At 42.7% G+C, this 26408-nt stretch overlaps 1 protein-coding gene across 4 annotated transcripts in view; it reads left to right on the top strand.

Annotated features, from left to right (window-relative positions):
• LOC137334120 (POC1 centriolar protein homolog A-like) overlaps positions 1-26408 on the top strand; it is a 115787-nt gene that overhangs the window by 83251 nt on the left and 6128 nt on the right. For 3 of the 4 annotated variants that reach the window (XM_067998638.1, XM_067998639.1, XM_067998637.1), the window contains one exon: positions 17097-17294. In XM_067998638.1, the coding sequence (XP_067854739.1) occupies positions 17097-17294 (198 nt within the window). Of the gene's footprint in view, positions 1-17093; positions 17295-26408 lie in introns of all 4 variants that reach the window. The other variant, XM_067998636.1, reaches the window with a different exon arrangement.

The following is a 26408-nucleotide window of genomic DNA, read 5'->3' on the forward strand; positions in this document are numbered from 1 at the left end:
AGTTTCTACTGGAATGTTAAAATGTATTTAAGGTAAAGCAACTGACAGTAGAAGTGACTGGTATTTTTGAAATGTTAACTAATTTTCTGATCTGGCCAATTTGAGATTTTATTCTCTACGATTAGATGCAGCAATAATGTGCTCCAAGTATATACAATAATACAGAAAGAAAAGTCATACACCACTGTCACAATAAAAAAAACTATCCAGAGAGTACACATAAAGTAGGAGTATACAGTACCTGAAAAGACCATTTTGGTCCATCTAGTTGGCCCCAGAGTTCAAAAACACAATATACAGTTCACTACCTATATCCCTCAATTGATTTTCTCACTTTAATGTCTGCTTAAATCCCTCTTAAAATTACTGCTGTAAGCAGCCGTGATTGCTTCTGTGGGTAGTCCATACGAAACATTCGGCACTCTATCTTAGACAGTTATATTTAGACCGTCCATTCACCTTGCCTCTTCTAAGCTTCTTCTTATGTCCTATCCCTCTCATTGTCATTCTCAGGGCTTTGGTAAACAATTTATGAAGTTTTAACTTGTCAGTATCCTTAAGAATCTTGAATACCTCATTAAGATCCTCTCCTAGTCGTCTTGATTCTGGTGTAAACATATTCAGCTTCTATAGTCTCTCCTTGTAGCACAGATATTTAATGCTACATTTCAGATGGGGTAATCTTTTGCTGCACCTTTTCCAGTGCTGTGAAGTTCTTCCTGTATTATGGCAAACTGCGCACAGTACTCTGTCTGGGATGAACCAATGCCCTATATAGGTTCAGTATTACATTAATATTCTATTTCATGTGGAATGCAAATCTAGATCCTATTTGGCTTATTTACTGCTGCCGCACACTCCACAGACAGTTTCAATCAACTGTCCATCATATCCCTAACTCCTTTTCCTGTGTTGTATCCTGTAGAATAATACCATTCAGTTTACAATTCCAATGTTTATTCCTCTTCCCCAGTCTCGTCACTTTGCATTTGTCAACATTGAATTTAATTTGTAATTTCTCAGCCCAACTTCCCAATCTATTTAGACTCCCCTACATCTGATCAGCCTACTCTTGATTGTTTTCAGCCCCCCACCCGAGTATCATCACCAAATCTTGGCAGTTTTGTTTCTGTCCTAACTTTAAATCTTTAGAAATACAAGGTGAACAGATCAGGTCCCAGCACTTCCTGCCACTCGGTCTTAGCTCTGCACAGGACCATCTCTTCTTTTCATGCAGCCAATTATCAAACCAATTTAATAACTGCCCTGTATTCTATACTTTTCTACCTTATGGGCCAGCCTCCTCTGTAGCACTGTATCAAAGCTTTGCTGAAGTTTAAGTAAACAGTATCCTTTATCCACAAATTGCAGTAATTCCTCGAAGAATTCTAACAGGTTTGTAGAGAATCATTCCCCCCACCACACATGAAGTTATGCTGACTTTACCTGATGATTTCATACTCTGTTGGTATTTGACGGTATCCATCTTCAGAAAAGCCTGTCACATTTACCCAAGACAGAGATCAGTCCTCACTGTTTTGTAATTTTCAAGGATGGATGCTATATTCCCTTCTTTCTAGTCATTTAGAATAACTCCTAATTCTATTGACTCCCTAAAGGTCCCCACCAGAAAGTAACCAGTTTTATCAGCCATTTCTTTAAGTGTGCAGGCTATCTGGTCCCAGGGTCTCATCCTCTTTCAGTGCCTTTTGTGTTTCCTCCCTCCTTTGTCAGGAATTGTTATTGTCCGTAGAATTTACATGTAATTTCCAGAAAATCAACCCTCACTTCCAGGAGAGAATCAATGGCTCCTTCTGTGAATACTGAAGCAAAGAAATCATTCAGAATATCTACCATTTCCCAATTGCCCAATACCACATCCCCCTCAGTGCCTTTCAAAGGCTTTACCATTTGCTTGACTTTCTTTTACTTCAGATATACTTATAGAAGCTTTTCATGTTGTGCTTTTTTTCTCCAATCCTCCCTAATCTCATTGTCTATATTTTCCTGTTTAACCAGTTTTCTCCTAACCATCTATCAATGGAAGATCTATATTTGAGGAATGCCCTTTTTTTTGCCCTTTGTTCCTTGCATTACATCCCTTTTCTATTATTGTATTTCTTATCAAATGGTATCCATTAATTTTGTAATTCCTAAATTGAGCATTTAAAAGCATAACATTTCCCCAAGCTTTGTCCCTCTAACAATCTATTCCAATCTAGTTTCTTTCCCGATGTCCACCTTCTTAAAACTAAGAGTTTCATTTGTAATCTCCTTATCCATGACGCCAAACTCAGTTACGTTATGGCAACTGTTCCTGAGATGTTCCCTAACTTTAATTTGTTCAGTTATCTCTGGTTTGTTGCATAAAACCAGATCCAGAGTCACCTTTCCCCTCATGTGCTGTTTAACTATCTGAGCAAAAAAGCAGTTGATGATCTTGTCGAGAAGTAAATTTGTTTGTTTCTGCTCCCATTATAGACCTCTCCATTAATTCCCTTTAGATTAAAATCTCCCATGACTGCTATATTTATCCTCAAGTATACTTTCCTAATCTGTTTGACTAGATCAGCATCCAAAGCTTGACTCTGACTCTGTGGGATAGAAATTCGTCGGCGCCTGGTTTCGGGTGCAATGTGGCCGCAATGCATACCAAAACTGGGAAACCCGAGGCTGGCCCAAAATTGGGCCTTGGGCTTCATCTAAATAATCTGGGCGAACTGCTGACACCTGTTGTGCTTCCACAAGCAGCTCGCCCTTCTGCATGAGCGAATTTCAGGCGGCCTGCCTCGGTTAGAGGCCTTAGGAGAGTGCCGGGTTGGGGGAAAGACAGCGGGAGGGGGCCGATTGCTGCAGGCAGTGGCCATTAGGAGTTCTGTGGAGGCTGGAGGAGCACTCCTGCTTCACATGAATTTAAAAAGAAAATTAGTAAAACTCACCTTTTTGGTGACGGCCGGTTCCTTGGCCACATCCATGCCAGGTGAAGCAAGCCCAGCACCTGCTCTGTTCCTTGGGACCCCAATTTCCCGAGAGGCCCTAAAGCCGGGATTAAGCCTCTCATTTACATACGTAAGTGGCCTAATGCCTGTTGTAAGAAGCTGCCAGGAATGCCTGAAAAATCGTCCCAACCCAAAATGGGGCTTGACGTCTTTCAAGCATCCTTGGCCATGATGTGGAGATGCCGGTGATGGACTGGGGTGGACAAATGTAAGGAGACGCACAACACCCGGTTATAGTCCAACAGCTTTATTTAAATCACAAGCTTTCAGAGCTTTGCTCCTTCGTCAGGTGAAGTGAAGAGATGCATATAGGCACAGCATATATAGTCAGAGAACAATGCCTGGTGATTACAGATAATCTTTCTAACTGCCCTTTATCACACCTCGGCAGAGAGATAATCACTGTGATTATGCTGTGCCTATATGCATCTCTTCACTTCACCTGACGAAGGAGCAAAGCTCCGAAAGCTTGTGATTTCAAATAAAGCTGTTGGACTATAACCGGGTGCTGTGCGTCTCCTTACAAGCATCCTTGGGGCACAGAGGTTGGTCTCTGAAATTGAACCTTGTTACTGCCAGTTTTATGCAACGTGTTCCAATTTCTACCCCAGTGTCCTGCAAAAGGCTCCAAAAATTATCATCTTCCCCGTATTCCTTATCTCAGCGCATGTTTCCATCTTGTTTGTACTAAATTCAGATTTAATTATTTCCCTTACCTTCATATCTTTTATATAAAAAACAACACCCTCTGTTAGTTTCCATAACCTGTGAAGTTGACTCTACATGCCGGAACTTGTTTACAGTTTTCCTGGAACATTTTTCAGAACATTGAATTCTCTCACAATCACAGTGCTTCTGGCTCCTTGAAATTGTCTAGGGCTGTAGTTATACTACATTACTGTTCAGAGACCAATACTGTAGTATAATTGCAGCTCCTTGTATTTTATTTTATGTAACTGATGTTTCTGTTGAAGTGTTAAAATGAAATTAAGGCAAAGCAGAATGAAAAGTTTGGCAGTAGCCGACATTGAGTACCTAAAAGCGACTGGTGTTTCTGGAACATTACATTCTACACATCATTAGAGAACAGCTCACACTGGCCAAGCCCAAGCAGTGTGACACTCGCATCTCTTGACTTTAGTGTCTTTAGGATCTCCTGAGTTATTGGCCCAGATTTTGCTGGAGATGGGCATCTTGTGGCGTGGCCTGCTGGTTAGACTTGTTCGTGCACGTTTAGGGGTTAACAGTTTTTGCCCACAAAGTTGCTGGAAGTGGGAGCCGATAACGGCACAGCGAGGGAAACAGGGCATCTGGGACCTTGGTGAAGAACGGGACAAACAGTCTCTCTCCTTACCCAATGAGATTAAAGGATTGAGAAATAAACAGAGGAAGGACTGAGAAGGAGGGTGAATTAGAGTGAGTGAATTCAATGTCGAATCAGGTACAGAAAGAGAAATAAAGAGAGGGAAAGAAAGATTGGATTGAGAGAGAGAACAGTGAGACAAAGGAAAAGTAAGAAAAAAAAATTAAATTTAAAATTTGACATTTTTAAAATCTCCAACAATTCACAACCTGAAGAAATGAGACGCTGTACTTTTAATTGTTCACTTTCTGGGCAAGAGAGATTGATGTGCAGTCATTAATAATTATCACGTCGTTAAGAGTATTTGCGCTGTTAATTACTAGAATTAACTTTCTGTAGAGAGTTTAATGGGCAGTTAATGTGCAAATGCAGCAATTTCATGAAAATCACAGGCAGGTTAAGGGCGAGATGCCGTTTTCGCTCATGGAGGTGGATCTTAAGGAGGGCCTTAAAGGAGGAGAGGGAGGTGGAGTTGGAGGGATTTAGAGAAGGAATTCCAAACGTGGGCAGCTGAAATTACAGCTATCAATGGTGAGGCGTAGGGAGGGGAATTCAAAAGGACCAAAATCAGAGGAACGGAGAGTCATAGAGTCATACGGCACGGATAGAGGCCCTTCGGCCCATCGTGTCCGCGCCGGCCATCAAGCCCTGTCTACTCTAATCCCATATTCCAGCATTTGGTCCGTAGCCTTGTATGCTATGGCATTTCAAGTGCTCATCCAAATGCTTCTTGAATGTTGTGAGGGTTCCTGCCTCCACAACCCTTTCAGGCAGTGAGTTCCAGACTCCAACCACCCTCTGGGTGAAAAAGTTCTTTCTCAAATCCCCTCTAAACCTCCCGCCTTTTACCTTGAATCTATGTCCCCTTGTTATAGAACCCTCAACGAAGGGAAAAAGCTCCTTAGTATCCATCCTATCTGTGCCCCTCATAATTTTGTACACCTCAATCATGTCCCCCCTCAGCCTCCTCTGCTCCAAGGAAAACAAACCCAATCTTCCCAGTCTCTCTTCATAGCTGAAGCGCTCCAGCCCTGGTAACATCCTGGTGAATCTCCTCTGCACCCTCTCCAAAGCGATCACATCCTTCCTGTAGTGTGGCGACCAGAACTGCACACAGTACTCCAGCTGTGGCCTAACCAGTGTTTTATACAGCTCCATCATAACCTCCTTGTGCTTATATTCTATGCCTCGGCTAATAAAGGCAAGTATCCCATATGCCTTCTTTACCACCTTATCTACCTGTTCCGCCGCCTTCAGGGATCTGTGAACTTGCACACCAAGATCCCTCTGACCCTCTGTCTTGCCTAGGGTCCTCCCATTCATTGTGTATTCCCTTGCCTTGTTAGTCCCTCCAAAGTGCATCACCTCACACTTTTCCGGGTTAAATTCCATTTGCCACTGTTCCGCCCATCTGACCAACCCATCTATATCGTCCTGCAGACTGAGGCTATCCTCCTCGCTATTTACCACCCTACCAATTTTTGTATCATCAGTGAACTTACTGATCATACCTTTTACATTCATATCCAAGTCATTAATGTAGACCACAAACAGCAAGGGACCCAGCACCGATCCCTGTGGTACCCCACTGGCCACAGGCTTCCAGTCACAAAAACAACCTTCGACCATCACCCTCTGCCTTCTGCCACTAAGCCAGTTTTGTATCCAAAGTGCCAAGGCACCCTGGATTCCATGGGCTCGTACCTTCTTGACCAGTCTCCTGTGGGGGACTTTATCGAAGGCCTTACTGAAATCCATGTATACCACATCCACTGCGTTACCCTCATCCACACGCCTAGTCACCCCCTCAAAAAATTCAATCAAATTAGTCAGACATGATCTTCCCTTGACAAAGCCATGTTGACTATCCCTGATTAATCCTTGCTTCTCCAAGTGGAGAGTTTGAGGGGATGTTTTGGACTGGAGAAAATTACAGAGATAGGGAAGGGTGAAACTGGCAGGTCTTAAACCCAAGGATATTAATTTTAAATTTTAAATGTTAGGGGACCTGGAGCCAATGTAGGCCAGCAAAGCTGGGTTATGACAGGCGAGTGGAACATGGTGTGGGGTAGAATACAGGCAGCAGAGTTTTGGATGAGCTGATTTATGGAGCGTGAAGGATGGGAGGTTGACTAGGAAAGCACTGGAGATGACAGTGGCTTGAATGAAGGTTATAGTGACATGTAGTCTACTGTAGGGGTAGTGGCAGGTGATGTTAGTGAAGTTGGGGGTAGGGGATCTTTGTGATGGAGAGGATATGGGATTGGAAACTCAGCTTGGGGTCAAACAGGACATTGTGTTTGCAAAGTCTGGTCAACCTGACACTGGCCAGGGAGGGGGATAGAGATGATGATAAGGGTATGGAGTTTATGCCAGGGGCTGACAGTAATGGTCGCAGTCTTGCCAGGATTTAGTGAAAGGCAGCCCTGTAGTATCCTATTAAACTCCCCAATACCTTTTTAAACTAATTTTACCTCCTTCCCCCTTTCTAAGGGTATTGACTGGTGTTGAGATACGGCTCCACAGGTGCTGGCTATTCTCTGGTACTGTGCTCGAGTGCCCATTCATCATTTGTGAAGCTGAATAGTGAACATCAGCCTTTTGTCCTTGCGGATGGCAGGGAACTTACTATCAAATGGGGTCCTGTCCTCGCCTAGTGTTTATACACATGCAGGGGCTCTGTGCAGTTACAACTCTGTTGAATAAGGGACCTGTTAGTTTAATTTGTTTTGGACAAACTCCCAGAATCCATAATTTGAGATCAGATTGATGAACATTTCGAGATACATAGGATATTGTTGTATCACGTGATTACCAGGATGGTAGAAGGCAAACTAGATGGTTCCATTGACTACAGTGGAAATGAAAATCGGGAGAGATTTATAATGGACGGCTGATCCAATATCGTCTGGTTTACATTATCACAATTTTACCCCCTGTGACTGACTCAGTATGCTGTGAAGAGCATATTCCTCGGGGCCACTTGTGCCTGGCATATTTCATCTTGGGAAGCCCGTCTAGGAAGAGAAAAAGGAGAAGTCAGGAAGGAATACCGACTAACAGATAAGATGCCAATAATTATGTGCCATGTAGCCGATGTTCAAAATATGCTTCTTTATTGCAGGAGAGTTAAGAGACTTTAAAAACAGAAGTTACTTAGTGTGTGCTTGCACCAAGCTCGCTTCTGTGAACCTGGTCTGAAGGTTTCAAGGGCACTTTCCTTGAAACAGGAGAGCTATCTCAGATTGGGAGGTGCCCTTTCATTCCAGGCGCACTCTGTCTATGATCATGTGCTACCTTCTCCGGAAAACGTACGCAAAAATACAGGTATTAGACTTTGGAAGAGCAATGAATCAGCCAACTTCGTGCCCAGCCTACACTCATTCTTTCTATGAGTCCAGTATAACACAGCATGCATGCAGTTTCTGGTGGCAGTGTTGGTTTGGGGCACATCCCCACAAGATTTGTGTTTGACAGTACCACACAAAAAGTAGGTAAAAGATGATTATCCAGGCCCCAGAACTTGCCTGCCAGCCAGCCAACTGGGCCCTGAACCCTGGTTGCAAGTTGCCAGATCATGACCACTAGCCAACCAAGTCTCGAGTCTTGACTGACTGCCAACCTGCTAGCCAGGCTTCAGGCACCATTTCAACTTTCTGTCGGGTCTGGACTCTTCTTCAGCTATTCACCAGGCCCTGAACTTGGATTGCTATTTTCAATGCGCAAATCACATTTCTCTGTATCCACCTGCACACATGTTTTGGTGACCAGAGCTCCCTTCTCTCTCTGCCCCTCTCTCCTCCTCTTGTTCCCCTTCCTCCTGGTTCCTATTATCAACTGCCCTCTTCTTACCCTATTGCAAGATGCCTTTCTTGGTTTCCAACTCATTATTACTATCCTGCTGATCTCCTTTCCTGCTGTTGTACCAAGATTGAGTTCCTCCTGGATAGGCTCGAGCTTTTTTTTGCACCATCCTTGACTTCTTCTGCCGCTGGCTCTCCCAAAACTGCCTTGTTCTCCTCCACCAGTGCAATTCCTGCCCAGCTCCATTAAAGCGCTTCTTAAAACCTACCTCTTTGACCAAGCTTTTAGTCACCCACCCTGATAGCTCCTTCTTTGGCTTGGTGTCAATTTTTGGTCTGATTACACGCCTGTGAAGTGCCTTGCAACGTTTTCCTATGTTAAAGGCACTATATAAATGCAAGTTGTTGTTGTTGTAGTGTGGGAAGTGGAAAAACTCACACCGATGTATTAGGGATTCTGAGGTTGTAACTGAGGTACATTGTCAAGGCAGAGTAGGGGGAGCATTACTCTGTATCTGCCATGATATACTTGGCATTGGTTAACAAAATTGAAGATATTCCAGTCCTCGGCATTGTCCGTCTTTTTGATAAATACAAAATTGTATGAAAAATATTATTTTTTTAAAAGTGCTGTTTTCATATGATAAATGTGACCTGTGTTATGTGTATCACTATTGCCTTTTAAAAAAAAATCAGCACATTTTATCTACTTTTACATCTTTGTTAAATTGTGAAAACAACTGTTAATAAGTCACCGCCTAAATAAAGTTGAAGAACATTTTAAAAAGTTAATTTACTGCAACAATTTCTCCTATAAGAAAGATTCCCTCATAGCCTTCCATAACTAATAGTCACATACATCTGTTTCATTGAAAATATGGAAGAAATTTAATACATATTTAATTACAAAAACATTAAACTTGATCTGACATATGGTATATTCATATTCTGGTTGGTACGCCGGACTGCGAGCAGCAAAGAAATTAAAAGTGTAAGAAAAAATATCCCTTAACTGAATGGATGTAAGTATTTTTCAGAAGTTGCTTAATTCAGTTTACTTCATATTTCAACAAAAATAATACCACTTTAGGTAAGAACAACTGTCATTTACCTAGGAACAAATAAAGGCAGAATTTCTGAACTTTATCATTGCACCACACTAATACCAGCGCATTCTGAGTTGACATCAAAAACTTGCCTTAAACACTGATATTAACATATGTTTTGAATTTGTTTGTTTGATAACTTCCAGGTACCCACTAGATAGGTTTGTTCACTATGGAATAGTTTATAGGTTGCAGGTGCATACCATTTCCTGTTACCTTTCTGTAGGCTTTTGAAATACTTTAGTATGCCAGCTATTTTTGTGAAGGCAGTAGAGTAAATTCACCTTCAAACAGAACAAAGCATGTCAGGAAAGAGCAAAGGTCAATCCAGTGAAAAGCACACATGAAGTTTGAAAGCTGGGAAACTGGTTTTAAGCAGTGACTGAACCTTTTGATAATGTGGTTTTTACTGACTCCAGACCTGTGCAAAAGTAGAAATAATATACCATTTTTTGTTAGGGGACTGTGGATGGTAGGTACAGATAGATGCCCTTACTATTCAGCCTATATGTCACTAGAATGCTTATGACTCCATTTAAAAAAAAATTGTTGTTAGTATCACTGCATTCAGTAAATATTGATGATTTCCATCTTGGAATGTAACTTCCTTGTGTGTGCTTAAACTCTCACCTGGTCAACAGATGTGAAGATTACTAACTTAAGATGAGCAGGGCAACTGGCAGTTTTAGTTACAGTGGGAAAAGTATATAGTATAACATTTTCTAGGGTATTTTTCTTTTGCAGTATGTCATGTGCTTTCTGAGGTGAAAAGACAGTTAAATTTCTTGAAGCGCTCAAATGGGTAGTTTCTTTAGATATGGTAATACAACGTGGATAAGAATTTTCTACTGCAAGCACTTGACGACAGCTAACTAAACCTGTGTTAGAACTATCTGCAGCAGAAAATTCCTGTCTGTCGTGACTTCAGCATCCGTATATGTGTATTTTTTGCATAGAGTGGTCTTTAAAATGGAATTGTTGCTGCCAGCAGAACTCCATACCTGGAAACAAATCAATGCAAGAAGCCCGATTTAATACTTTTAAATTCAGAATTTTCTTCATGTCTAACAAAAACTGAGTTTTCAATAATATGTTAATTTATTACAATTTTTTTATAATTAACGATAATGTTTGTTTCTCTTGTAACTACGGATTTTATTTAACAAGAATAAGTCTGATCATCATAATATCATAGTATCATAGGTACAGCACAGGAGGAGGCCATTCAGCCCATTGTGTCTGTGCTGGCTCTTTGACAGAGCTATCCAATTAGTCCCATTCCCCTGCTCTTTCCTCATAGCCCTGTAAATTTTTTCCCTTCAAATATTTATTAAATTCCCTTTTGAAAGTTACTATTGAATCTGCTTTCAGCAGATCATTACAACTCGCCGCGTAAGAAAAAAATATTTCCTCATGTCGCCTCTGGCTCTTTTGCTGATCACCTTAAATTTATGTCCTCTGGTTACCAACCCGTCTGCCACAGGAAACAGTTTCTCCTTGTTTACTCTGTCAAAACCGTTCATGATTTTGAACACCGTTCATATTTTTCAGACTCTTCTGTTAAAATAGCTGCTACTTACATAATTGAAGTCTCTAGCATATGCGATGGAAATCTTTCCTTGTAGTTTAATTAAGACATTCTTGTGAGTTGAGTTGCAGTTGCAGTTAAAGGTGGTTGTGGGGTTTGTTTGCTGCTTAAAAGAATTGTTAGAAAAGTAAGATTTAGAATGTTTACCCCTTATTAGCAATACTTAGGACTCAAGTTCGTAATCTCCTTTTGGGAAGGAAAATGAGAGTCAAGATGCAAGCATTGTTGGCAGTCTAATGATATCTAGGCATAGCAACACATTGTGGTTTGATACAGTCATCTGTTGAGGATGGCTCTTACCAGTTTCAATATCCATTTCCAAAGGCAGAATGGGTTGGCAGACCTATTGTAAAAACACTACTTGAAGTCATTAACTGGGGGAAGTACCACATTTTACAGAGTTTTTAACATATTAATTTACTTGGTTTAGGTTCCCTGGTAAAAATTGAAAATCAATTTCCTGATATCTTGGATGTTGTGCTGTTGGGCTGGCATCTGTGAAAGTAGCTATGCAAAGGGGTCATGTTTTAGGCAATCCTCTCAAAAACCAGTCATGCAGTCAGCCATCTTGTTCAAATGCTGCTGTTGTAAATGACTGACTGGCTGAAGTGATTGCGTCACGTGCTTGATCTTGAGAACTGACTTGCAAGATCCTTTATTGTGCATGACAGACTGAATCAAAGCCTTTGTTTTGATTGATGTAGGCCACTGGATTAATTGCAGGCATCTTAACTTCATCTCAGTTTCTATTTAGTGATACTTACGACCTTGAGGAAGCCGTCAAATGCATAGAATTGTTCATATCTGTACAAGTGTGATCTACCCTGCTGTGAAAATGGATTTAGCTGCGAACCCCCTGTCTCTGTCACAGCGGGGTAAATCAAGATATCAACCATCTAGATGATATACATATGAACAGTGTCAGCTATTGTGCCACTTCACCCAATACCTGCTTACTTTGTCATTATGATTCTAAATCACAATTAAACTAGAAAGGTTACAGCTCGGAAAGAGGCCATTTGGCCCATCGAGTCCACGCCAGCTCTGTGCAAGAGCAATCCAGCTAGTCCCATTCCCCCGCCCTATCCCCGTAGCCCTGCAAATTTTTTCCTTTCAAGTACTTATCCAGTTCCCTTTTGAAGGCCGTGATTGAATCTGCCTCCACCATCCCCTCAGGCAGTGCATTCCAGATCCTAACCACTCGCTGTGTAAAAAGGTTTTTCCTCATGTCACCTTTGATTCTTTTGCCAATCACCTTAAATCTATGTTCTCTGGTTCTTGACCCTTCCGCCAATGGGAACAGTTTCTCTCTATCTACTCCGTCTAGAACCTTCGTGATTTTGAATACCTCTATCAATTCCCCTCACAACCGTCTCTGTTCCAAGGAGAACAACCCCAGCTTCTCCAGTCTATCCACATAACTGAAGTCCCTCAACCCTGGAATCATTCCAGTAAATCTCTTCAGCACCCTCTCTAAGGCCTTCACATCTTTCCTAAAGTGTAGTGCCCAGAACTGAACACCATACTCCAGTTGTGGCCGAACCAGTGTTTTATAAAGGTTCATCATGACTTCCATACTTTTGTACTCCATGCCTCTATTTATAAAGCCCAGAATCCCGTATGCTTTTTTAACTGCTTTCTTAACCTGCCCTGCCACCTACAACGATTTGTGCACATATATCCCCAGATCTCTCTGTTCCTGTACCCCTTTTAGAATTGTACCCTTCCTCCTTCACATGAATTTGAACATGAATCTGTTGTAATACATGTGGAGGATAAATGACAAAGACAAAGTTCTTTTTAATAACTTGATTTTCAATAGCAAAATTACTTCCTCACTTTAAATATCACAAATATTTCCCCCCATTGTTAGCAGCAGTACCTCACTGTTTCTCTTACTTAAGAGGTGTACCTGAGTTATTTTTCTCACTTCCTAATCTAGTAGTCCGTTATCCTTACTTTTGAGATTTTTCAGCTGTATCCTCAAAGTCAAATTGTTCTCTGACTCTGGACAGGTACAGAACCAGCTCTGGAGAATTTTCTTTATTAAAAATTGTTTCTGGTACTGACAAAATTTGCCTTCAGTTGATGCCCACATTTACATTATATAGAATGTACAACACAGAAACAGGCCATTCGGCCCAACAGGTCCATGCTGGTGTTTATGATCTACATGCGCCTCCTCTCTCCCTCATTCATCTAACCCTATCAGCATATCCTTCTATTCCTTTCTCCCTCGTGCTTATCTAGCTTCCTCTTAAATGCATCTATGCAAGTTGCCTCAACTACTCCTTGTGGTAGCGATTTCCACATTCTAACCACTCTCTGGGTAAAGAATTCCATTTTGGATTTATGGCCTCAAGTTCTGGTCTCCCCCGCAAATGGAAATATCTTCTCCACGTCAACTCTATCAAACCCTTTCATAATCTTGAAGACCTCTATAAAGACACCCCTCAGTCTTTTTTCTAGAGAAAAGAGCCCCAGCCTGTTCAGTCTTTCCTGATAAGTATATCCTTTCAGTTCTGGTATCTTCCTAGTAAATCTTTTTTGCACCTTTTCCAATACCTCTGTATCCTTTTTATAATATGGAGACCAGAACTGTTCACAGTACTTGTGGTCTAATCAAGTCTATATAAGTTAACATAACTTCTCTGCTTTTCAATTCTATAATCCTTGTAATTCCACTAAAGAAGGGTGAGGTAATAATGTGAACTTCTTAAGGCTCCTAAATGAAGTGTAAATTTTGTTCAGAATTTTAAACTCCATGGCAGTAATTTTGACTTTGGAAGATAGTGTAAAACGGGCGATAATCGGTTCAACCACCCATTATACATCTCTCTTGATTTTCATTTCAAAACAACCACCCACCCAGAGTACATTCTGTGCCCTTGCTACCCTCAGTGCTTCCTCCAAGTGGTGTTCAACATGGAGGAGTAGTGATTCATCAGCTGAGGGAGGGCGGCAGGTGGTAATCAGCAGGAGGTTTCCTTGCCCATGTTTGACCTGATGCCATGAGATTTCATGGGGTCTGGAGTCAATGTTGAGGACTCCCAAGGCCACTTCCTCCTGACTGTATATCACTGTGACCACTTCTGGTGGGTCTGTCCTGCAGGTTAGACAGGACGTACCAGGGATGGTGATGGAGGAGTCTGGGACGTTGGCTGAAAGATATGATTCTGTGAGTATGGCTATGTCAGGCTGTTGTTTGACTAGCCTGTGGGACAGCCCTCCCAATTTTGGCACAAGTCCCCAGATGTTAGTGAGGAGGACTTTGCATGGTCGACTGGGCTTGGTTTGCCTTTGTCGTGTCCGGTGCCTAGTGGTCTGATGCCGGGTGGTCCGTCTGGTTTTATTCTTACTATGCCTTTTTGCAGCGGGATTGTACAACTGAGTGGCTTACGAGACCATCTCAGAGGGCAGTTAGGAATCAACCACATTGCTGTGGGTCTGGAGTCACATATAGGCCAGACCGGGTAAGAACGGCAGGTTTCCTTCCCTAAAGGACATTAGTGAACCAGACAATCCAGTAGTTTCATGGTCACCATTACTGATACTAGCTTTTTATTCCAGATTTTATTTAATTAACTGAATTTAAATTCCCCAGTTGCCATGGCGGGATTTGAAGTCATGGCTCTGGATTATTAGTCCAGGTCTCTGGATTACTAGTCCAGTAACAACTACTATGCTACTGTACCCGAAGTACTGCCACTGGAAACAGTTTCTCCTTATTTACTCTGTCAAAACCGTTCATGATTTTGAATACTCTATCAAATCTCCCCTTAGCCTTCTCTGTTCTAAGGAGAACAACCCCAGCTTCTCTAGTCTCTCCACATAACCGAATTCCCTCATCCCTGGCACCATTCTAGTAAATCTCTTCCGCACCCTCTCTAAGGCCTTGACATCGTTCCTAAAGTATGGTGCCCAGAACTGAACACAGTACTCCAGCTGAGCCTAACCAGTGTTTTATAAAAGTTTAGCATAACTTCCTTGCTTTTGTATTTTATACCTCTATTAGTAAAGCCCAGGATCCCATATGCTTTTTTAACAGCCTTCTCAACTTGTCCTGCCATCTTCAAAGATTTTGTGTGTGCACCCCCTTTAAAATAGTACCATTTAGTTTATATTGCCTCTCCTCATTCTTCCTACCAAAATGTATCACTTCACGCTTCTCTGCATTAAGAAAAAGGGTGGCTAAGGCAAACGTAGGTCCCTTAGAGGATGAGACCGGGAAATTAATGGTGGGAAACATGGAGATGGCAAAAATGCTGAACAAATATTTTGTTTCAGTCTTTACGGTAGAGGACAATAAGAATATCCCAACACTGGACAAACAGGGGGCTCTAGGGGGGGAAGAGCTAAATACGATTGAAATCACTAAGGAATTGGTACTCAGTAAATTAATGGGACTCAAGGCGGATAAATCCCCTGGACCTGATGGCTTACATCCTAGGGTCTTGAGGGAAGTGGCAGTAGGGATTGTGGATGCTTTGGTAATAATTTTCCAAAATTCTCTGGACTCGGCAAAGGTCCCGGCAGATTGGAAAACTGCTAATGTAACACCCTTATTTAAAAAGGGTAGTCGACAGAAGGCTGGAAATTATAGACCAGTTAGCCTAACATCTGTGGTGGGTAAAATTTTGGAGTCTATTATTAAGGAGACAGTAGCGGAACATTTGGATAAACATAATTTAATAGGACAAAGTCAGCATGGCTTTATGAAGGGGAAGTCATGTCTGACAAATTTGCTTGAGTTCTTTGAGGACATAACGTACAGGGGATAAAGGGGAACCAGTGGACGTAGTGTATTTAGACTTCCAGAAGGCATTCGACAAGGTGCCACATAAAAGATTATTGCTCAAGATAAAGAATCACTGGATTGGGGGTAATATTCTGGCATGGGTGGAGGATTGGTTATCTAACAGGAAGCAGAGAGTTGGGATAAATGGTTCATTCTCGGACTGGCAACCAGTAGCCAGTGGTGTTCCGCAGGGGTTGGTGCTGGGTCCCCAACTCTTTACAATCTATATTAACGATTTGGAGGAGGGGACCGAGTGTAACATATCAAAGTTTGCAGATGATACAAAGATGGGAGGCAAAGTAGAGAGTGAGGAGGACATAAAAAACCTACAAGGGGATATAGACAGGCTGGGTGAGTGGGCGGAGATTTGGCAGATGCAATACAATATTGGAAAATGTGAGGTTATGCACTTTGGCAGGAAAAATCAGAGAGCAAGTTATTATCTTAATGGTGAGAAACTGGAAAGTACTGCAGTACAAAGGGATCTGGGGGTCCTAGTGCAAGAAAATCAAAAAGTTAGTATGCAGGTGCAGCAGGTGATCAAGAAGGCCAACGGAATGTTGGCTTTTATTGCTAGGGGGATAGAATATAAAAACAGGGAGGTATTGCTGCAGTTACATAAGGTATTGGTGAGACCGCACCTGGAATACTGCATACAGTTTTGGTGTCCATACTTAAGAAAAGACATACTTGCTCTCGAGGCAGTACAAAGAAGGTTCACTCGGCTAATCCCGGGGATGAGGGGGTGGACATATGAGGAGAGATTGAGCAGATTGGGACTCTACTCATTGGAGTTCAGAAGAATGAGAGGCGATCTTATTGAAACATATAAGATTGTGAAGGGGCTTGATCGGGTGGATGCGTTAAGGATGTTCCCAAGGATGGGTGAAATTAGAACGAGGGGGCATAATCTTAGAATAAGGGGCTGCTCTTTCAAAACTGAGATGAGGAGAAACTTCTTCACTCAGAGGGTAGTAGGTCTGTGGAATTTGCTGCCCCAGGAAGCTGTGGAAGCTACATCTTTAAATAAATTTAAAACAGAAATAGACAGTTTTCTAGAAGTAAAGGGAATTAGGGGTTACGGGGAGCGGGCAGGAAATTGGACATGAATTTAGATTTGAGGTTAGGATCAGATCAGCCATGATCTTATTGAATGGCGGAGCAGGCTCGAGGGGCCGATTGGCCTACTCCTCCTCCTATTTCTTATGTTCTTATTAAATTTCATCTGCCATGTGTCTGCCCATTTCACCAGTTTCATGACTTTATTGCAAGGCTGCTTATTCATGTGGCTCACATGGCTCATTGAAGAAATTGAAGCACTGCAGGATCTCCATATGTCAATATTAATGAACGATTCTACAAAAAATTATTATGACTAAGGTTATCCTTCGATCAAAGTGCCAGCTTTTAATAAGTATTTCCTGTTTATGTTTTAGCAGCTTTTGGAGACAGACTTTTCAGACACTGGGTCAACTAACCTAAATAAACAAAGGAGCCATTCAAGCAACATTCTGGAATCAGAAGCAAAATCTGTTCTTCCTTTAAACCAACCTCATCTGCAAGAAGGGATCGGCATCCCCTCAGCCCTTGCAAGTACTCTGGAGCACATAGTAGGGCAGCTGGATGTTCTCACTCAGGTATGTGGCATCAGTTGCAGCGTTTGGTCACTAGTGAAATATTTGGGAAGATTTTCCTATCTAGATCACCTGGATACAGCGAAGATCAGGCAAGTTCCTTTACAGGTATGCATTTCAACCCACCTGATTTTCTGATACTCACTGTGCCCGGGTGATTCAATGTATCTGGGAAAGTCTCCTCTATTATCTTTTTAAAGATACAAAATTGTAAGCTGATTCACAAAGTTAAAGACTTATTATTGTACATATTTCTTAAGCAGATTTCTGGAAATAAGAAGACATGCCTAGCCTTCATTGCTATGATTAAAGCCACTCTGGAAAGTCCCATTAAGCAAGCCAATAGAGGACTTGAGACAGCTACTCAAGGCATCTGTTTAAGCGTAGCAGCACAGTAACCTATTTTTATTCAGAAAGTAGATTTTTGCTGGGAAGTACCCTAATGTTTAAATGCTAAGGATATACATTGTAGCAAGCACTTTTAGTTTTAAAACACTTGAGTTTGATCAAAATTAAAGTATATAACATACAAATTGCACTGATTTCCCATCTACGACAACAACTTTCAATGATCGTGCTTTTAACATGGTGAAATGTTCCAAGTTGCTTTAGAAAAGTGGAAGTGACAGAAACCAAACAGAAATTATGAGGCGACTATAGGAAGCAACCAAAGCCATGGTAGAAGAAGTACATATTGAGGAGGCTTTCTGAAAGTGGGAGAAATGTAGCAAGATGGAAGGGCTTAGAAAGAGAATTCCAGAGTCATGATGGCTGAATGTTGTGCCATTGATGAAGGTACACAAGTCTAGATTCTGAAGAGTGGAGTGTGTGAGCTGAGACATGGGGCTGGGGGAGGTTGCAGAGAGAGAGTGGGGTGAAGCGATGGAGGAAATTGTAAATAAGAATGGGGATTTGAATTAAGTGCGCTTTGGAATAATGGAGGTAGCTGAGGACTGAAATGATGGGTAGTCCAGACTTAGACTTGAATAGGATGGGGTGGCACCATTCTGGATGAATTGGAGTTTCTGCAAGGTTAAATTTGAGAGGCCGATCAGGAGGGCATTGGAAAAGTCAAACCTGGAGGTGACAAAGCCATAGATGAGGTTTTACCAGCTGTGGTGTTGAGGTAAAGACGGAGACCGGTGATGTTTTGGACATAGAAATAGGTGGTCTTGGTGATAGACTGGATGTTGGGTTTGCAATTCAGCTTGATTGAATAGGACACTCTGGTTGTGCACCACTGGATTCAGCTTGAGTGAGCAGTCAGGTAAGGGGTGCATTCAGGAGCAAGGGTGCAAGTTCTCTGGTGAGATGGCTTAGGTCATACCCATGTTTAACAGGAGGACATTCTGACTCATTTATGATTTGGCTTTAGTGCACAGTATAAATGTATGATCTGCTTCATTTTTTTTTATTCGTTCATGGGATGTGGGCGTCGCTGGCGAGGCCGGCATTTATTGCCCATCCCTAATTGCCATTGAGAAAGTGGTGGTGAGCCACCTTCTTGAACCGCTGCAGTCCGTGTGGTGAGGTTCTCCCACAGTGCTGTTAGGAAAGGAGTTCCAGGATTTTGACCCAGCGACGATGAAGGAACGGCGATATATTTCCAAGTCGGGATGGTGTGTGACTTGGAGGGGAACGTGCAGGTGGTGTTGTTCCCATGTGTCTGCTGCTCTTGTCCTTCTAGGTGGTAGAGGTCACGGGTTTGGGAGATGCTGTCGAAGAAGCCTTGGCAAGTTGCTGCAGTGCATCCTGTGGATGGTACACACTGCAGCCACAGTGTGCCGGTGATGAAGGGTGTGAATGTTTAGGGTGGTGGATGGGATGCCAATCAAGCGGGCTGCTTTATCTTGGATGGTGTCGAGCTTCTTGAGTGTTGTTGGAGCTGCACTCATCCAAGGGCAATCTGCCATGGAAGATCCTTGCACAGCAATTTTCATCCTTGTTGCTTCTATATTGATGCTTTCCAGACAGGCTCAGGTCTCAATAGCAGGTCATTTTCGAAACTAGAGTATGGTTGTGTTGGATCAGAGTATACCATTAATCACCAATCCTTCTTCATCTAGTCAGCGCCACATGTAAATATATAATTCTGTTATCCCACAGGGGAAAATTACCTAGAGGTACTGTGCAATTAAGTGCATTGCAGAAACTTTCCTCAGGAAATTAAATGGATTGGGCAGAGTCCAAGAGACAACATCTGTGAAATGAATGGATTTTCACTTTTTTTTTCTCATGCCAAGTCACCAAAACCATTATGGACTAGAAAATACCACAGCCCTTTGGTGTCGTCCTAGGAGGATGCACCACAGTTGGTTTGATGGTAGTTTGCTCCACCTTAATGGTAGGCCCTATGTTCCAAATCTGCAAAAGAGTTTTCAGTTTCCATGAAATCCAGTAGATTACCTAGAGACTTTTAAAATTCAATGTTGCCATTTTTGATGTTGATACATACCCAAAACTGCTTCACACAAATGTAAAAGTGCAGTCTAACTGTACCCAGATGACACTTTGACTAACCTAGGCTAGAAATAGATGAATTAGCCTTCAATAAAAATTCATATTTTTTTCATCAATGGATGTTAGTTTTTAACGTGATAATGGCTATTTAGCTTTCTCCAGTGTTACATATAATGTGGTGCACTGGATCCTGGCGTGTTTGTATTTCATTTGATTTTGGCAACAGATGCATTTACATAATAAGCTAGTGCCCTTGAAGCAAGTGTATAATTCTGTGTAAAAATAGGTGAAGGTGAATAGAGAAACTACTTTTTCCCTCTTCATACAGCATTATTAATACCTCACTGACGCTGGTTTAAGGGACCAGTTTTGAATTGGGCTAATAAATCTTTTTAATCAATAATAGTTTTTGGAAGTAGATTTTAGAAAATATAAACATACAAATCCACTTCATACTAAGTTATACTCATCAACACACATAACACATACTCCTGTGATCAGGTCTCATCTGCAGAGAATTAGATTAAGTGGCTCTTGTGCTGTGTTCTTCTGTGATTAAATTGTTTTTGAAGTCAAATCTCCAGACCTTTTCCAGTGTGGTGTCAATGTCTTACAGTGATGTAAGTTTGACTTTTGATTCATTAGTTTTATGACCATTCCAACTGGTAGATCTTAGGGCTCCTTTGGCTTTAACAGACTATACTTACGATACTGTGGGTTTCAGCCAGGTTGCTTAAAGTGGTGGCAGTTTCCATAAATTTTCAGGCAAACTTATCATTCTTCTCTGAAGAACAGCGAGGGGATTCCCTTTCCAACACTTTGGACTGATGAATGCAGTGCGCAGATTGCATCTCAGTTAAGGGTGCCGTTGCCTTGCCACCCTAGAGCCAGTAAGAACATGATTTTTCACATGCTGTAGGTATCTTCTGATCAAATTTTCACAGATTTTCAGTTACTCCTATATGGACCACCATCAAATTTGTTTGAGAGATCTCTTGTTCATGCTCGTGCTGTCCTCATTTTGGCCTAAAGGATTAATTGAATGTATTTATTGATGGTGCACCATTTTACCGTACTTGACCGATGGATAGAGCAGTGCTTGGATCTTGTTTGTCTTTATTGGCTAAAATTGTTTATCTCAGAAAATTATGATGCTGAAGTTTTATTCTTTTTTAAATTTATTCTTGGGATATAGGTGACACCGGCAAGGCAGTTTCCCTAAGGTTACCAAGAGTCACCCACATAATGTGGAGTTACATATAGGCCAGGCTGGTTAGGGGTGGCATTTTTCTTTCCCTGCAGGACATTAATGAACCAGTTAGGTTTTTACAACAATCCGCAGCTTTCATGGTTCATTTTCTGGTACAAGCCCACAAATTACCAGATTTATTGAATTCAATTTTGAAACTTGCCTGGTCAAACTTGAACTCACAACCACTAGTTTACCAAACATTTTATCTGCTTTCTGACAATTCTGCCATTGAAAATAAAGGTACCATGTAGTAACAAGCACTGAGCATTAGCTTTTTGGTAGGTTTGTTCATTATTAACAGTTGTATGACAGGGAGAAACTATTTCCTCTGGTGGGGGAGTCCAGAACAAGGGGGCATAACCTTAAAATTAGAGCTAGGCCGTTTACTGGTGATATCAGAAAGTACTTCTTCACACAAAGAGTAGTGAAAATCTGGAAATTTCTTCCCCCAAAAAGCTGTTGAGGCTAGGTCAATTGAAAATTTCAAAACTGAGATTGATAGATTTTTGTTGGGCAAGACAGGTGGATGGAGTTCAGACACAGATCAGCCATGATCTAATTAAATGGTAGAACAGGCTTGAGGGGCTGAATAGCCTACTCCTGTTGCTATGTTTGTTTAATTTGGAAAGAAGACTTTAGATAAACTGGCAAATTGGGTCCTTCACCTTATATTATTCCTTGGCAGGGAATCTTGCCGTACTGATGGGGCTTGGTAGTGTTTATTGTTAATCCGTGAGTTTTAGTGCTCTTGCTGGTCTGATAAAAGAACCAAGGGCATAGCCCAGAAAGAGGCCTTATATACAGGGGATTGAGGGAAAGCCACCTCAAGTACTTGATATGAACAGGCCCTTGCAGACAAACAGTTTTCAAAATTGAGGTGAGATAAGATGGATATCCTCAAGATGACCGTAGAGCGTTGGATGAACCATTAACAACACAGTAGGAGTTTAAATGCCTGTTGTGAGCTCAGCAATTTCACACCATTTTGAGACCAACTATTTGCTCAGTAAGCAGGCTAGAGGAAACTCAAAGTAATTTCTTAAAAAACACATCCTGAGCTTGCATCTTGCTGTACTATATTTGACCTGGGAGTGCTTGAAATGGGAAAAAGGTCCATCCCCCAGAACTAACATCCCTCACCTTAATGAGCACAAAATTTTAAATTGATAATGAGAAAAAACATCCACTCATCAGAATTAGCCGACGTCCAAAAATCCAAGAGAAATATCCCGTACCCTATCATAAAATGGGGATTCTTCCACTTGGATTGTCAACCCTCCCAGATTGCCTGGGAGTCTCTCGGAATTGAGGGTAGCTCTCCTGGGCACTGCTGCTAGCAACCTGGAAGCAAAACAGAATTTCGCGCCTTGGCTCCTCAGACAGATTCGAGAAGGGAAAAAACTAGGCAAGTATTGCCATAAACACAGTAAAATCCAGCCAATAACCGGGTGGGTGGGAAAGGCCTCCTCGGGGTGGGCTATTCATTTAAAGCTCAAAAATTAACCTTCGGCCCTGCAGCATTCCAATTCTCCCTTCAATTTAAATTACCGTGTGGAATCCGAAAAAAAAAAGAATCATGCCAGATCAGTCACATGGAGGCAATTAATTGACAGGAACAGAGAGGGGCAGGGCCAGGATAACCTATAAAGGGTGTCAACAGTGAGAATTGATATAAAATATAGGGACTATGAGGGGAAAAACAGGGAATGAGAGTGAAACACAGGGAATCTGATGGTAACAGGACTTGGAATAGTGGAAGGTTCTCTCTTGGTAGAGGGGGGAAGAAAGGTTCAGCAATAACCCAAAAACAGCTCAGGAAATGGGTTACCCAAACATACTTTGATTTATCCTGTCCTGGACAATATTTATCCCTCAACCAACATAACTAAAACAGATTATCTGGTCATTATCACATTGCTGTTTGTGGGACCATATGTGCGCAAATTGGCTGCCGCGCTTCCCTATATTCAAAAGAGCTTTGGTTGTATAGCACTTTGGGACGTCCCGAGAACATGAAAGGCGCTATATAAATGCAAGTCTTTCTTTTATAAATCATGTCAATTCATTTCACTGAAATCTTTGTATTCTACAAAACAAAAGACTGAAATATTTTAATTGGCCCTTGGTGATACTGAGACATTCAGCTAAGGTAAATGCGATAAAATTTGCAAACAGTGGGTGAATGTCATGCAATCGAATACCACATGATCAAATGTCACATGACCAAATGTCATGATCAACCCTTCAGAGTTGGCAACCCTATCCTCCACTGAAGTTGTCGTAGGAACTACTTTTTTAAAATTCGTTCATGGGATGTGGGTGTCGCTGGCAAGGCCAGCATTTATTGCCCATCCCTAATTGCCCTTGAGAAGGTGGTGGTGAGCCGCCTTCTTGAACCGCTGCAGTCCGTGTGGTGAAGGTTCTCCCACAGTGCTGTTAGGTAGGGAGTTCCAGGATTTTGACCTAGCGACGATGAAGGAACAACGATATATTTCCAAATCGGGATGGTGTGTGACTTGGAGGGGAATGTGCAGGTGGTGTTGTTCCCATGTGCCTGCTGCCCTTGTCCTTCTAGGTGGTAGAGGTCGTGGGTTTGGGAGGTGCTGTCAAAGAAGCCTTGGCAAGTTGCTGCAGTGCATCCTGTAGGTGGTACACACTACAGCCATTGTGCGCTGGTGGTGGAGGGAGTGAATGTTTAGGGTGGTGGATGGGGTGCCAATCAAGTGGGCTGCTTTTTCCTGGATGGTGTCGAGCTTCTTGAGTGTTGTTGGAGCTGCACTCATCCAGGCAAGTGGAGAATATTCCATCACACTCCTGACTTGTGCCTTGTAGATGGTGGAAAGGCTTTGGGGAGTCAGGAGGTGAGTCACTGGCCGCAGAATACCCAGCCTCTGACCTGCTCTTGTAGCCACAGTATTTATATGGGTGGTCCAGTTAAGTTTCTGGTCAATGGTGACCCCCAGGATGTTGATGGTGGGGGATTCAGTGATGGTAATGCCGTTGGATGTCAAGGGGAGGTGGTTAGATTCTCTCTCGTTGGAGATGGTCATTGCCTGGCACTTGTCTGACTTGCATGTTACTTGCCACTTATGAGCCTAAGCCTGGAAGTTGTCCAGGTCTTGCTGCATGCGGGCACGGACTGCTTCATTATCTGAGGGGTTGCGAATGGAACTGAACACTGCAATCGTCAGTGAACATCCCCATTTCTGACCTTATGGTGGAGTGAAGGTCATTGATGAAGCAGCTGAAGATGATTGGGCCCAGGACACTGTCCTGAGGAACTCCTGCAGCAATGTCCTGGGGCTGAGATGATTGGCCTCCAACAACCACTACCATCTTTCTTTGTGCTAAGTATGATTCCAGCCACTGGAGAGTTTTCCCCCTGATTCCCATTGACTTCAATTTTACTCGGGTTCCTTGGTGCCACACTCGGTCAAATGCTGCCTTGATGTCAAGGGCAGTCACTCTCACCTCACCTCTGGAATTCAGCTCTTTTGTCCATGTTTGGACCAAGGCTGTAATGAGGTCTGGAGCCGAGTGGTCCTGGCGGAACCCAAACTGAGCATCGGTAAGCAGGTTATTGGTGAGTAAATGCCGTTTGATAGCACTGTCGACGACAGCTTCCATCACTTTGCTGATGATTGAGAGTAGATTGATGGGGCGGTAATTGGCCGGATTGGATTTGTCCTGCTTTTTGTGGACAGGACATACCTGGGCAATTTTCCACATTGTCGGGTAGATGCCAGTGTTGTCGCTGTACTGTAACAGTTTGGCTAGAGGCGTGGCTAGTTCTGGAGCACAAGTCTTCAGCACTACAGCTGGGATGTTGTCGGGGCCCATAGCCTTTGTTGTATCTAGTGCGCTCAGCTGTTCCTTGATATCACGTGGAGTGAATCGAATTGGCTGAAGACTGACTTCTGTGATGGTGGGGATATCAGGAGGAGGCCGAGATGGATCATCTACTCGGCATTTCTGGCTGAAGATGGTTGCAAACGCTTCAGCCTTGTCTTTTGCACTCACGAACTGGACTCCGCCATCGTTGAGGATGGGGATGTTTACAGAGCCGCCTCCTCCTCCTCCCGTTAATTGTTTAATTGTCCACCATCATTCACGACTGGATGTGGCAGGACTGCAGAGCTTTGATCTGATCCGTTGGTTGTGGAATCGCTTAGCTCTGTCTATAGCACGTTGCTTCCAGTGTTTAGCATGCATGTAGTCCTGTGTTGTAACTTCACCAGGTTGGCACCTCATTTTTAGGTACGCCTGGTGCTGCTCCTCATTGAACCAGGGTTGATCCCCTGGCTTGTTGATAACGGTGGAGTGAGGAACATGCCAGGCCATCAGTGCAAAGACGGGACTTGGTCTCCACGAGGACTGTGCGGCGGTCACTCCTACCAATACTGTCATGGACAGGTGCATCTGCGACAAGTAGATTGGTGAAGACGAGGTCAAGTAGGTTTTTCCCTCGTGTTGGTTCGCTCACCACCTGCCGCAGGCCCAGTCTGGCAGCTAAGTCCTTCAGGACTTGGCCAGCTCGGTCAGTCATGGTGCTACCGAGCCACTGTTGGTGATGGACATTAAAGTCCCCCAGCCAGAGCACATTCTGTGCCCTTGCTACCCTCGGTGCTTCCTCCAAGCGGTGCTCAACATGGAGGAGGACTGATTCATCAGCCGAGGGAGGGCGGTAGCTGGTATTCAACAGGAGGTTTCCTTGCCCATGTTTGACCTGATGCTATGAGATTTCATGGGGTTCGGTGTCAATGTTGAGGACTCCCAGTGCCACTCCCTCCTGACTGTATATCACTGTACTGCCACCTCTGGTCGGTCTGTCCTGCCGGTGGGACAGGACATACCCAGGGATGGTAATAGATGAGTCTGGGACGTTGGCTGAAAGGTATGATTCTGTGAGTATGGCTATGTCGGGCTGTTGCTTGACTTGTCTGTGGGACAGCTCTCCCAATTTTGGCACAAGTCCCCAGATGTTCGTGAGGAGGACTTTGCAGGGTCTACTCGGCTTGGTTTGCCTTTGTCATGTCCGGTGCCCAGTGGTCTTTCCAGTTTTATTCTTATTATGACTTTTCGTAGCGAGATTTTACAACTGAGTGGCTTGCTGGGCCATTTCAGAGGGCAATTAAGAATCAACCACATTGCTGTGGGTCTGGAGTCACATATGGGCTAGACCGGGTGAGAACAACAGGTTTCCTTCCCTAAACGACATTAGTGAACCAGATGGGTTTTTACGGCAATCTGGTAGTTTTATGGCCACCATTACTGATACTAGTTTTTTTTATTCCAGATTTTTATTTAATTAATTAAATTTGAATTCCCCAGCTGCCATGGCAGGATTTGAACTCATGACTCTAAATTATTCGTCTAGGCCTCTGGATTACTAGTCTAGTAACATA

Source organism: Heptranchias perlo, chromosome 17 (assembly GCF_035084215.1).
Source record: "Heptranchias perlo isolate sHepPer1 chromosome 17, sHepPer1.hap1, whole genome shotgun sequence".
NCBI classification, from domain to species: domain Eukaryota; kingdom Metazoa; phylum Chordata; class Chondrichthyes; order Hexanchiformes; family Hexanchidae; genus Heptranchias; species Heptranchias perlo.